Genomic DNA, 14,267 nt, shown 5'->3' with positions numbered 1-14,267 from the left:
GTCACAGCCACCTTTAGCTTACCACCGACGTCACCCGCGCGCGGGGTCTGGCGCCTCAGGGACACCTTGCTACACAAAAAAACGGTGGTGAAGCACATCACGGACACCGTCCGTGACTATTTGGTTCACAACGATAACGCCGACACCTCCTTAGCGACTCAATGGGCGGCCCTGAAGGCGGTCCTCAGGGGGGAATTTATAGCCATTTCATCGGCGGAGAACAGGGAACGGCAGCACAAACGGGACGAACTTACGCAACGGGTCCGCGAACTCGAGCATATGCATCACCGTACCGGGGCTCCCAGAATCTGGAGGCAACTCAAGGTAGCGAGGAAACTCCTGTCGGCTCTAGATATGGACCGGGCCGAGTACGCGGCACTACGTATGCGACATGCGTACTATACGGGGGGGGGACAGATGTGGCCGGCTTCTGGCAAACAAGCTCAGAGTGGCGCACCAGCAACACTTGGTGAAGGAGATCTTGGATGCCAATGGGGTGGCGGTCACGGAGGATGCCCTAATTGCGGAGGCCTTCCGTCGGTTTTATGCGGATCTTTACGCTGGCGACCCCCCATCTAAGCAAGCAACGGAGGAGTACCTGGATTCGGTCACCCTCCCCTCCCTTGCTCCCTCACAGGCGGAGTACCTGGAAAGGGACATCCGTATTGAGGAGGTGATCACCGCTATCTCCATACTCAAGCATGGCAAAGCCCCAGGGCCGGATGGCTACACGACGCTTTTCTATAAGACGTTCTGTACGACACTGGCACCTATCCTCACTCGTCTTTTCAACTCGTTCTCCACACCGGGCCACATCCCGCCCGACCTCCTGCAAGCTACCCTGATAGTCATCCCCAAACCGGAAAAAGGATCGGACCCAATGCGGCTCATACAGGCCGATCTCCCTCCTAAACGTGGATCTCAAGCTGTACACTGGGATCCTAGCGGCCCGGTTGGCTCCCCATCTGCCGGGTTTGGTGGACTCTGACCAGGCGGGCTTCATCCCGGGGCGGCAGACGGTGGACAATACTAAAAGGGTTGTCCACCATCTGGAGAAAGCCTCCCGAATCCCCGGAGAAAGAATGATGCTGGCGGTGGATGCAGAGAAGGCATTCGACCGGGTGCACTGGCCTTACTTGAACGGGTCCTGACGAAGGTGGGAATTGGGGAGAAATTCCGCTTCTTGGTGTTCAATTGCTATAAGTTTCCTTCGGCGGTGGTGTGGGTGAACGGCTGCAGTTCGTCGAGTTTTGCTATAGAGAGGGGCACCAGGCAGGGGTGTCAGCTGTCACCGCTGCTCTTCGCTCTGTATATGGAGCCATTTACTCAGAGGATACGCCAGAATCCGAGTGCGGTGGGAGTGCAGATGGGGGGGTATACCCACACTGTTAGCCTGTACGCGGACGATGTTATATTGACCCTGGACGACCCGAGGAGAGCGCTCCCGGCGTGCATTTCGGAGTTGGACGCCTTTGCGGAGGTCGCGGGATTCAAAATGAATCTGGGAAATTCAATGGCCCTGGATGTGTCGCTGACTGCGGCTACAAGAGCCTGAACTACAAGGCCTTTTCCCCATGCATTGGTCGTCGGATCTTGTGCCCTATCTGGGCATCTTGCTGGCACCCACTTTGCCCGCTATGGTGACAGCCAACTACACTGCCTTGGGCTCAAAGATCAGGGAGGAATTGGGACGTTGGAGTCAAGGCACACTATCCTGGCTGGGCAGGATAGCCGCGGTGAAGATGACGGTGCTGCCGCAAATTCTTTATCTGTTTCGGGCCCTGCCTCTCCAGCCCCCACCAGGGTGGATTCAACAAACGCAGGCAGACCTTGTGCGTTTCATATGGCAGGGCCGCAAACCTAGACTGAAGAGGGCACTTTCCACGTTGGCCCCAGAGGCAGGGGGACTGGGGATACCAGACTTGCGCAAGTATTTCCAGGCGGCACAACTGCGGTACCTTGTGGAGTGGAGCAGATGGGAATCGGATAAGCACTGGCTTTTTCAGGACGAGGCGGTTGCTGCCCGGCCTCTGCAGGAGGTGCCCTTCTTGCACAGGGCTCACCGTCCCGCGAATTTGTATGCGTCCTTTGTTACGCGAGTCCCCCTGAAGGTGTCGGACGCCACTAATGTCACCCACGATCTTACTACGTTTCCCTCACCGCTTACACCTTTAGTAGAAAACCCAGACTTAGCTCCGGGGATGGGCCTTCACGCACTGGCGGGCCGCAGGGTGCAGGACACTCTTTCATGTGTATGATCCGGAGGGAGTCATTCCCTTTCCGAGTTTCAGACAAGAATACTCGTTGCCGTAGACGGAGAGACTGCGATATCTGCAGGTCCGCCACTGGGCGTTGCATCCACGAGTGCGGGAGACGGCAGACAGGAAGCTTCTTCCTTATGAGAGGTGGCTCTTGTCCCGTACCTCTGATGCGAAACTGATCTCCGACCTCTATACGTTTTTACAACCCCCATCCTCTCACTTTTACAATCCGGGTAGGGAACGGTGGGAGCGGGAGCTGGGGAGGACGCTGAGCCACAAAGAGTGGGACCAGATTTCATATCGGGCACGACACTCGGCATACCACACGGGACTCACGGAAACATTTACTAAAGTGGCCACCTACTGGTATTACACCCCGGAGAGGCTACACGAAATGGAACGTAATATTGATGGTGCTTGTTGGAGGGCATGTGGGCAGGTAGGCACACTTACACATGTTCTGTGGCATTGTCCGCTGTTGCATTCTTATTGGCAGGAGGTGCTAGATGAGATTGATTCACACTTTGACATTGAGCTGCCACGCCTCCCCGCGTACATATTGCTGGGCCCACCTAACCGGCTGATGTACCCACTGAGATCCCGTAGAGGCAGACAGATCGCTATTGCACTGGGCTCAGCAGTCCAGAACATCCTTATACATTGGCGCACCACCACGCCCCCATCCATCACCGGCTGGTTGCACAGATTGTGGCATGTATTGGGAATGGAGAAGTTGTCGCTCAGAGTGGCTGGGGATGTGGAGCAGTTTAATGACCTCTGGCAACCGTTTCATTCCCTGTTGGTCACTGAATTTAGGGAACTCACTTGCCCGAGGTATCTTCGCCTCTTGAGATTGACGTCACCTGCTGCATCGGCCTCTTGAAGGGTCCTTAGATGAGGTTTTCCTGCGGGGGGGGGCAGTGAGGGGGAAGGGTGGGACGGATTGGAGCACTGGACAGGGGGGGCTTTGGGGGAGTTGAGGGGGTTGGGGGGGAGTTTCGGGGGGGGTTTGTTCTTTTCCTGCACTGCTGTCTCTTTCTAAGCATCAAGACGGACTAGCCTTTATGGGCCTTTCATTGGGAGAGACTTGGCGCCTTGGGCGCGCTTTCAATCGCTGGGCTGTGGCACCTGTTTTTTGCAGCAAGTGTTCTATGTTTTTGTATTGTCTCAATAAAATGCTTTAAACCTAAACCCAGAAGGTGAACCCCTACAACTGTCTGCGTTGTGCTTTACCTACTTGCTTTTCCCTCTATAGGATTGCATGGTGCGTAATTGCGCATAACTATTTTCTTATCTTTGAAAATTCATATGAAAATCAGTACTCACATTTGAATGCAGTTCTTGGTTCAAAAGTATATATATAAAAATAATTGTTATGTTACTAAATTGGTCCTTGATTTGTTCTTTGAGTGTGTGTCTCATTTATTGCCTCTGTGAGTACAACAAATGCTTAACACTACCCTCTGATAAGCCTAGCTGCTCGCCCACATTACCACAAATAGAACGTTAGTATTATCTATGTTTGCGTATGTCATCCAGTTGGGGAATATCTGGACCCTCTGCACAGTGCACTTCTTTTAGTGCACTATATGGAAAGCCAGCTTTCTACATACACCGTTAAAGACCTATTAACTTCAACACAGACTTTTCACAATACACAACTCGGTACTACTGCCTCTGTCGTAACTTTTCAGGTTAAGCTGATCAGGCATTATGGCAGGTGTTTATCAGTGACTTTTCACCATAACCAACTCAGTTCTGTTCAGCGTAGCCTAAGCTGCCCCATAAGAAAAAACAAACACAAGCAATTTTCTTCAAGGTAAGCATACATATGCCCAATCAAAATCTATACTCAGGGGTTTCAAAATACGGGCGAAGTGAAAGCCCATTTCTCAGTAGACCTTCTTAAAACTCTCCACAATCATTGGTCCTGTCCACCTGCCCACACAGAGGCATTACAGAAATGCCAACTGTTGCGCATGTGGCTCCCCAACATTTTGGGGAGCCAAATGTTCATCATGAAGAACAAGCAATTCTCACTCTTTGAGCCCTAATGATCTATTAAAAAGCTACCTACTGGTGGCTGGGAGGGAGGGACTGTACCATTCTGGGTGCCCATCAACATTTTCAGCCCAACCATTTCACATTGAACAACTCCCCTCTGATGAAGTCATGACATCACTAATGTGTTTTGTGTTCTCTTTCCAGATACAAATACTACAAGCAGCACAACAACAGCCTCTCCAACCACATCTGTCCCATTGTTGCCAACCACAACTATTATAACAACTGAAACTACAGCCTCAACAATCACTACAACAACTAGAACTGCTACAAGCAGCACTACAACAACTGATACTGCTACTACTGGCCCTGCTACGACCAGCTCTGCAACAACCGGCACTACCACAACAGGCAGTCCTACAACCAGCACTATCCCAAAAATTACCACAGGCACTTCAACAACTGACAATGCTACACCTGGCACTGCTACGAGCAGCACTGCAACAACGGTCACTACCACAACAGGCAGTTCTACAACTAGCACTACCTCACCTAGCACATCTGCAACAGGTACTTCAACAGGTGGCCCTGCTACAACAGTCAGTGCTAAAACTGGCACTGTCACAACAGTCACTTTTACAACCAGCACTACCCCACCTATCCCATCTACAACAGACGCTACTACAACCAGCACTGCAACAACTGGCACTGCTACAACTGGCCCTGCTACTACCAGCAGTGAAACAACAGTCAGTGCTACAACCAGCTCTATCCCACCTAGCACATCTACCTCAGGCACATCAACAAATGGCACTGCTACAGCTGGTACTACTATGACCAGCACTGCAACAACCAGCATTCCCACAACAGGCAGTGCTACAACTGGCACTGCAATGACTGCCACAACAGACAGTGCTACAACCCGCACTACCCCATCAAGCACATCTACAACAGACACTGCTACAACCAGCACTTCAACAACTGGCGCTGCTACAATTAGCCCTACTATGAACAGCACTAAAACAGCTGCCACCGCCGCAACAGGCGGTGCTACAACCAGCACTACCTCGCCTAGCACATCTACAACAGGTACTTTAACAACTGTCCCTACTACAACAGTCAGTGCTACAACTGACACTGGTACACCAGGCACTGCTACAACCAGCATTACCCAACCTAGCACATCTACAAAATACACTGCTACAACCAGCACTGCAACAACTGGCCCTGCTACATCTGGACCTGCTACTACCAGCACTTCAATAACTGGACCTATAACAACAGGCATTGCTACAACCAGCACTATCCCACCTAGCACATCTACAACAGACACTGCTACAACCAGCACTGCAACGACTGGCCCTACTACAATTGGCACTATTAAGACCAGCATTATAATACCCAGCACTGTCACAACCGGTAGTGCTACAGCTGGCACTGTCACATCAGGCACGGCAACAACCAGCACTAATCCACATAGCACATCTACAAAAGACACTGCAACAACTAGCACTGCAATAACTGGCCCTGCTACAACTGGCCCTGCTACTACCAGCACTACAATAACCGGCACTGCCACACCAGGCAGTGCTACACCCAGCACTACCCCACCTACTACATATACAACATACACAGCTACACCCAGCCCTGCAACAACTGGTATTGCTATAACTGGCCCTGCTATGACCAGTACTGCAAAAACTGGCACTGACACAACAGGCATTGCTACAACCAGCACTACCTCGCCTAGCACATCTGCAACAGGCACTTCAACAACTGACACTGCTACAACTGGAACTGCTATGACCAGCACTTCAACTACCATCACTTCTACAATGAGCACTACAACTAGAGGTACTACAACAACTGTTTTGACTGGATCATCTACCAGTGTAACTGGTTACACCACTACCAGCATTACTCTACCTAGCACATCTACAACAGACACTGCTATAAGCAGCACTACAGGAACTGGCTCTACTATAACTGGCGCAGTTAAGACCAGCAGTGCAATAACTGGCACTGCCACAACCTTTGGTGCTACAACTGTCACTGTCACAACAGGCACTGCTACAACCAGCACTACCCCACTTAGCACATCTGCTAATGACACTGCTACAACTAGCACTGCAACAACTGGCACTGCTAAAACTGGCACTGTTATGACCAGTACTACAATAACTGGCACTGCTACAACAGGCAGTGCTACACCCAGCACTACACCACCTAGCATATCTACAGCACATACTGCTACAACCAGCACTGCAACAACTGGCACTGCTACAACTGGCCCTGCTATAACCAGCACTGCAACAACCGGCCTTGACACAACAGGCAGTGCTATAATCAGCACTACCCCACCTAGCACATCTACAACAGGCACTTCAACAACTGACACTGCTACAACTGGTATTACTAGGACCAGCACTGTAACAACCAGCACTACTCCACCTAGCAAATCTACAAAAAACACTGCTAAAACTAGCACTGCAACACCTGGCACTGCTACAATTAGCCATGTTACGACCAGCACTGCAATAACTGGCACCACCACGACAGGCACTGCTACAACGATCACTTCCCCTCCTAGCACATCTACAAAAGGCAATTCAACAGCTGACACTGCGATAACTGATACTACTATGGCCAGCACTTCAACTAACATCACTTCTACAACCAGCACTACAACTAGAGGTACTACAACAACTGGCATGACTGGATCATCTACCAGTGTAACTGGTGACACCACTACAACCTCTACAACCCGTCCATCCAATGCCGGTAAGAAGACCCTAATTACATGGTAACACTGAGAGTGCCTGCACAGTGCCTCATGGGTAGCTCCTAGAGGGGAATGTGTGTATTACAAGCTGTTGTGTGCACCGGAGATGCACTGGAACCCAACAGTGGAGAGTTCTTAGAGAAAGTGTATGGGAGAGCCCACAGACAATGCGAACATGGAGATCCCTTACAGAATGTGTGGGGAGAACCCCGAGAAAATGGGTCTTGGCTGAGTCTGTAGTTTGTGGAGAGTAAAGTATGTGTTGGTAGAATTTATAGGAAAAATGAGATAAAAAAAGAATGCATATGCTGAGTGTTCAGAGAGACTTGTATAGGGGAGAGTCAACAGAAAGTGTTTTAGCAGAGTTTATAGACAGTAAGGTTAGAGTCTACTGAGATTCTATCTGGGACGGAGATGGAACTGAGGTGATGAATACAGAGAGACAGAGGAAGAGAGCAGAGCACAGAGTGAGGTAACTCCAGCAGAGAGATATCCCAGGGTGAGGTAATACCAGCAGAGAGATATCTCAGCATCAGGTGATAAAAGCTGAGAGATATCTCAGTGTGAGGTGACACCAGCAGAGAGATATATCAGTGTGAGCTGATAAAAGCAGAGGGATATCTTAGTGTGAGGTGATACAAGCAGAGAGATATCTCAGTGTGAGGTGACACCAACAGACAGATATCTCATTTTGAGGTGATACAAGCTCAGAGATATCTCAGTGTGAGGCGATACCAGCACAGAGATATCTCAGTGTGAGGCGATACCAGCACAGAGATATCTCAGTGTGAGTTGACACCAGCAGAGAGATATATCAGTGTGAGGTGAAACCAGCAGAGACATATCTCAGTGTGAGGTGATACCATCAGAGACATATCTCAATGTGAGGTGATTCAAGCTAGAGATATCTCAGTGTGAGGTGACACCAGCACAGAAATATCTCAGTGTGACGTAAAACCAGCAGAGACATATATTAGTGTGAGACGATACCAGCAGAGAGATATCTCATTTTGAGGTTTTACAAGCAGAGAGATATCTCAGTGTGAGGCAATACCAGCAGAGAGATATCTCATTTTGAGGTGATACTAGCACAGAGATATCTCAGTGTGAGGCGATACCATCAGAGAGATATCTTAGTGTGAGGTGATACCATCAGAGAGATATCTCATTTTGAGGCGGTACCAGCACAGAGCTATCTCACTGTGAGGCAATACCAGAACAGAGATTTCTCAGTGTGAGGCAATACCAGTAGAGACATATCTCAGTGTGAGGTGACACCAGCATAGAGATATCTCAGTGTGAGGCGATGCCAGCAGAGAGATATCTCATTTCGAGGTGATACAAGCAGAGAGATATATCATTGTGAGGTGACACCAGCAGAGAGATATCTCAGTTTGAGGTGATACCAGAACAGAGATATCTCAGTGTGAGGCGATACCAGAACAGAGATATCTCATTGTGAGGTGATACCAGCAGAGACATATTTCAGTGTGCAGTGATACAAGCTAGAGATATCTCAGTGTGGGGTGACATCAACACAGAGATATCTCAGTGTGAGGTGACACCAGCATAGAGATATCTCAGTGTGAGGCGATACCAGCAGAGAGATATCTCATTTTGAGGTGATACAAGCAGAGAGATGTATCAGTGTGCGGTGAAACCAGCAGAGACATTTCTCTGTGTGAGGTGATTCCAGCACACAGATATCTTAGTGTGGTGAAACGATTAGAGAAATAACTCAGTGTGAGGTGATACCAGCAGAGAGATATCTCAGTGTGAGGTGATATTATCAGAGAGATATCTCAGTGTGAGGTGATACCATCTGAGAGATATCTCATTGTGAGGTCAAAGAAGCAGGGAGATATCTCATTGTGAGGCGATACCAGCAGAGATATATCTCAGTGTGGGGCTATAATAGCAAAGAGATATCTCAGTGGAAGGTGATATCAGCAGAAAGATATCTCTGTGTCAGGTGATACCACCTGAGCAACATCAGTGTGAGTTTAAGCAGACCAGAAATATCTAAGTGTGAGGTGGGCAAAGCAGAGAGATATTTCACTGTGAGTTGATACCAGCATTGAGATAACTCAGTGTGGCATCTATCTCAGTGTAAACTGATACCAGCAGAAACAAATCACTGACAGAATATCGATGTAAAAAATGTTGACGTAAAAAATATCGGTGACGAAATATCAATGTCAAGAATATTAAAGTCTTATCTACATTATGGTAAGTACAAACAATCCCCCAAAAATATCGTCAAAAACATCGTTGTTAAAAATATTGTTTTTTAATGTATAAAAATAATGTAAAATAAAGTAAATAATACATATATTTATAAATAAACAGTTACAAAATGTTTAAAATAATAAGTAATACATATAATATCAAAGAAATTAAACACATATATATATAAAATATAATATATATTCTTATTTAATCATATTTCCAAATAATTATTTTAATAACTTATAAATTGTTAAAAAACATTTTATAAATTATAAATACATACATACACATACAACAGTAATATAAATACACATATTAAAAACATATAAAAAATATATATAAAAAATTAAAAAATATATTTTTTAAATAAATGATACACTACATTAACTAAAACAGTAAATATTGGATAGCTATTCCCACTCCAGAGAGTGCAAAAGTAGGTAAAGTGTTAGATAGCATAGGGGTAAAAATTACTATTCCAACTGTAGAGAGTTCAACAGTAGGGAAAGTGTTGGATAGCGTAGAGGTAAAAAATACTTTTCCAACTCCAGAGAGTCCAACAGTAAGGAAAGTGTTGGATAGCGTAGGGGTAAAAATAACTTACAAATAATAAAAATAATATTTTTAAATAAATAATGATTTAATTATTAAATAAGAATGAATTCATTAACAATACCAATAAATAATTTACTGAAAATAATTACCAATTAATAATTAATTAACAATTAAATCAATGATGAATGCAAATAAATAATAATTATTAAAAAATATTTACCACATAATAATAACATAACAAACAATTATTTTTCAAAACTAAAAATACAATAAATAATAAAAATATTTAACAAGTAATAATTAATTAGCAGTGAATTATTGATAAATACCAATAAATACTATTTAATAAAAAATAATTAGCAATTATTATTTAATGCACAATAAATGTATTTTCCCCAAAAATTATTAATTGATAAAAATGTATTACCAAATAATAATTAATTAACAATAAATGAATTATCAATACTCAACATTAAATTAAATAATAAATTGCTTCCCACCCTATTCCCCTATAAACTCACAACGCATTTCAATAATAAATTAATACATTTAATATGATTACCGATTAATCAATTAATACAAATTTATTACCAATTATTAATTATTTAACATACAATTAATTATCAATACCAATAAATACAAATAAAACAAATACTTAATTACGATTAAATTATTTCCCAGCCTATTCTCCTATAAACCCACAACCCGCAACAGAACTAAAATACAAAATGTACTTAAAAATAATGACTAATTCATTATTTTTAAAAACTAATTTACTATATTTAAATTACTTCCCACCCTATTACCCCTATAAACCCACAACCCGCTACAGTACTAAAACACATAATTTACTTAAAAATAAATTACTAACTTCTAAAAATGGTATACATATATTCTAAAACTAGTACAATAATTAACAAAAACTATAAACACAAACATATAAAATACATAATAATATACATGACACTAATATAAATATCAATATTTTTGCTATCGATATTACTAACTTCGATATTAACAAAACAATATTTCTTACCTTCAGGTCAATATTCTGGTCGTCGATATTCTTGATTTCGATATTCTGTCACTATGATATTTCCGACTCGATATTATTGTAGGTCGAAATAAAAAACTTGATATTTAGACTGTGCACCAGCAGAGACATATCTCAGTGTGAGGTGACACCAGCAGAGAGATATCACAGTGAGAGGTGATACCAGGACAGAAGTATATCAGTTTGAGGTGATTCCAGCATGGAGATATCTCTGTGTGAGGTGACACAAGAAGAGAGATTTCACAGTATAAGGTAATATCAGTAGAGAGATCACCATGTAAGGTGGTGCCTGCAGAGAGGTCGTAGTGCAAGGGTATCCCTAGAGAGAGATTACAGTATGCAGTGATACCAGCAGAGAGATTGCAGTGTGAGATGACACCAGCAGAGAGATAGCTGTGCCAGGAAGTACCTGCAGAGAGGTAGCAGTGTCAGATGAACCCTGGAATAAGATCACAGAGTGAGATGATAGCTAGAGAGAGATTATAGTATGATGTGACAGCTGCAGAGAGATCACAGCATGAGATGATGTCAGAAGAGAGATCTGAGCATGAGGTGATAGTTGCAGAGAGATCACAGTGTGAGAGAAATCCTGTGGAGAGATATTGGTGTGAAGTGATACCTGCAGGTGTTACCTGCAGATAGGGACCTCAGTGTGATATCATACCAGCAGAGAGACAGAGACAGAACACGGTACGAGGGTCACCAGCAAAGGTCACCGTGGGAGGTGATAGCTAAAGGCAGAGAGAGGGATATCTCAGTATGAGGTGATGTCAGCAGAAAGATCAGAGTAAGGTTACAACTGACTGGACCACAGTGTGAGATGACAGCTGAAAAGAGAGCTCAGTCTGAGGGGATAGCTGCAGAGAGATCACTATGTGATTTGATGTCAGCAGAGATATCACAATATGAGCAGAGAGATTACAGTGTAAGGGATTGACAACAGAGAGATCACAGTGTAAGGGGATACCTGCAGAGAGATCACAGAGTGAGGCGATAGCTGCAGAGAGATCACAGTGTGAGTAGACAAATGAAGAGAGATAACAGAGTATGGTAACAGCTGCTGAAAGCAGAGATATCACAGCATTAGAGGATATTTGCAGAGAGATCACAGTGTAAGGGGATACCTGAAAAGAGATAACGCCCATAGAGAGATGTGGATGTGAAGTGATACCTGCTAAGATATCTCATTGTGAGATGACACCTTTTGTTATCATTACTTTTGGACGTCATAACATGTTAGTTTTGGACGTCATAACACACGCAGAGGTATTAGCAGGCTTCACTCAAAATTATTAACCCAAAACACGCGGCATAATCAAAGGTTTGGAATAGAACAACATAAATCGCTTCATTCATCACTTATCGTAAAATACAAGCCTCATATACCTCCATATCACGTCACTTATATTTAGAAAGCTAATTCTCCAGTATTGAATCTTTCCTACATTCACATGCCTGAATAATTCAATGTCATCAAAGTGGGAGTCCCACGTTACCAATAATAAAGCATTATGTATCAATATTATAGGCTTTAACGGCAATGAAAAAGTCAATTTAATAGCCTAACTATGTCCTTTTTAATAAAGGACCAAACTTGAACTATAAACAATCAGGAGACATCACCCACCAGAACACTCCCGACAGAGGCTGAATGCCACTGTTTAGGGAAATCAGGATGACAAATATTCTGCCAGAGTCATGGAGGGGATCCATCATTGCACCAATCCATAAGGCAGGGGATAGGTCAGAGCCTCCGAACTATCAGCTAGTGGCATTACATGATAATGAGGCAAAACTATTTGCGGGAACGCTCCTGGAAGAGCTCCAGGCCTGGACAGAAGTAAAATCCATCATCCCCCTGAATCAGACTGGTTTTGCAAACAATGTGGGGATGACCACAAATATAATAACAATGGCAATGCTCTTCGACAGGGTGGAAACTACCAGGGGCTCCCTGCATTTGTGCTTTATTGATTATGAAGCAGCCTTCGACCATGTAAAACGCAACAGATAGTGTTCCAAACTTCATAACTGGGGGCTCCCCCAACCCTTTCTAAACATCTGATCTTTTTGATAATCTTGAAATAGGTGGACCATCTACAGGTCCTTCAACTAGTAGCAACCCTCCGAGACAAGACACATTGAAGGACAAGTTCATCAGACTAGAAAGACTGAAGAAAACAGAGAATTCTAGGTGGTGGGACGTTGCCACCCTGAAGCAATATCTCAGATTGAATAGGGTCCCTCGTGGACTTCGCTCACAAATCTTCCCCACATTCGACGACCTAGACGACGATTTACTGGGTAGATGGGAAGAAGCACTGACTATTAACTCAAATACACTTATCAATATTCTCATTGAAAGCGGGGAGAGGAAGGTATGCAAGCTGCAGGCTGAAATTCAGACATTGGAAGAAGAAATTAAGAATCTAAACCTCAAGGAGGTAACAGAAAAAACCTACGCGATACTCAAAGACATTCTCAATAATCACCAGAAAGAGATCAAAGAACGTAAAAGCAGACAACTCAAACATGACGAAGCGGACTACAGGGAGGGTAGAGTCTTCACGTTCGCCAAACAATACGACCAGTGGTTAGGAAACAAAAGACACCTGAGAAGACACCCGAATCTGGCACAGTTTCTAACGCGTCAAATTTTTTCGGCGAGATCCTAACCATCAGACGCGAGAAAAGGACCCAACAGCGTCACAACACCACTACAACAAAAAAACAGAAGAAGCAAACGTGCCGGTCAAGGACGATTACAAGAAGAAGTTGAGATCAGGAGACAATTGCAGATGAATACTGAACTACAGGAGGTCCAAGTAGTCAACCTCTCCAATAAGACTCTTTCCCTAGAAATGACAAACGTACTCAGTAAAGGACTCAATTTCAATCCTCATGTCACCGGTGATCCGTGCAAAACCAAAATAGACCTATTCAAATTGATACGTCGTCTAAAACTTAAAAAACATTTTGCACACAACCCCAAAGAAAGACCAGAGATGGAAGCAGTGATTTCGATGGAAGGTATGCAGACTATACAAGAAATTATAGATACACACCTTCTCCTGACCCTTGAATAAGAAACGGACGTACTGATCACACCTGAACATCTATTACAGGAACTGAATATAGAAGATGACAACACAATCACCAGCAACCTGAGATGCAAATCCAAGTGGACTCCAAACTTACCAGCTGGAAATCCCATCGATACATTTCATACACTGGTTTTAGATGACCTGGAAAGATTTGAAATTAGAAATCAGAGAGCACGGATTCACAATAGCATTGACAATCTTACAAAAGAAGAGCGGTTAGCCCTAAAGACATTATCATTGGACAAAGAACTAGTGATAAAAGAAGCAGACAAAGGCGG

The 14,267-nt window shown here is 44.4% G+C and overlaps 1 protein-coding gene across 1 annotated transcript in view; it reads left to right on the top strand.

Annotated features, from left to right (window-relative positions):
- LOC144803927 (uncharacterized) overlaps window positions 1–14,267 on the top strand; it is a 139,506-nt gene that overhangs the window by 51,819 nt on the left and 73,420 nt on the right. The window contains exon 4 of the mRNA XM_078671885.1: window positions 4,470–7,046. Coding sequence (XP_078528011.1) covers window positions 4,470–7,046 — 2,577 coding nt within the window. The remainder of the gene's footprint in view (window positions 1–4,469; window positions 7,047–14,267) is intronic.

Source organism: Lissotriton helveticus, chromosome 1_2 (genome assembly GCF_964261635.1).
Source record: "Lissotriton helveticus chromosome 1_2, aLisHel1.1, whole genome shotgun sequence".
In the NCBI taxonomy this organism is placed as follows: domain Eukaryota; kingdom Metazoa; phylum Chordata; class Amphibia; order Caudata; family Salamandridae; genus Lissotriton; species Lissotriton helveticus.
Note: the sequence above shows the minus strand (reverse complement) of the source record. Positions and strands in the feature narration are given on the sequence as shown.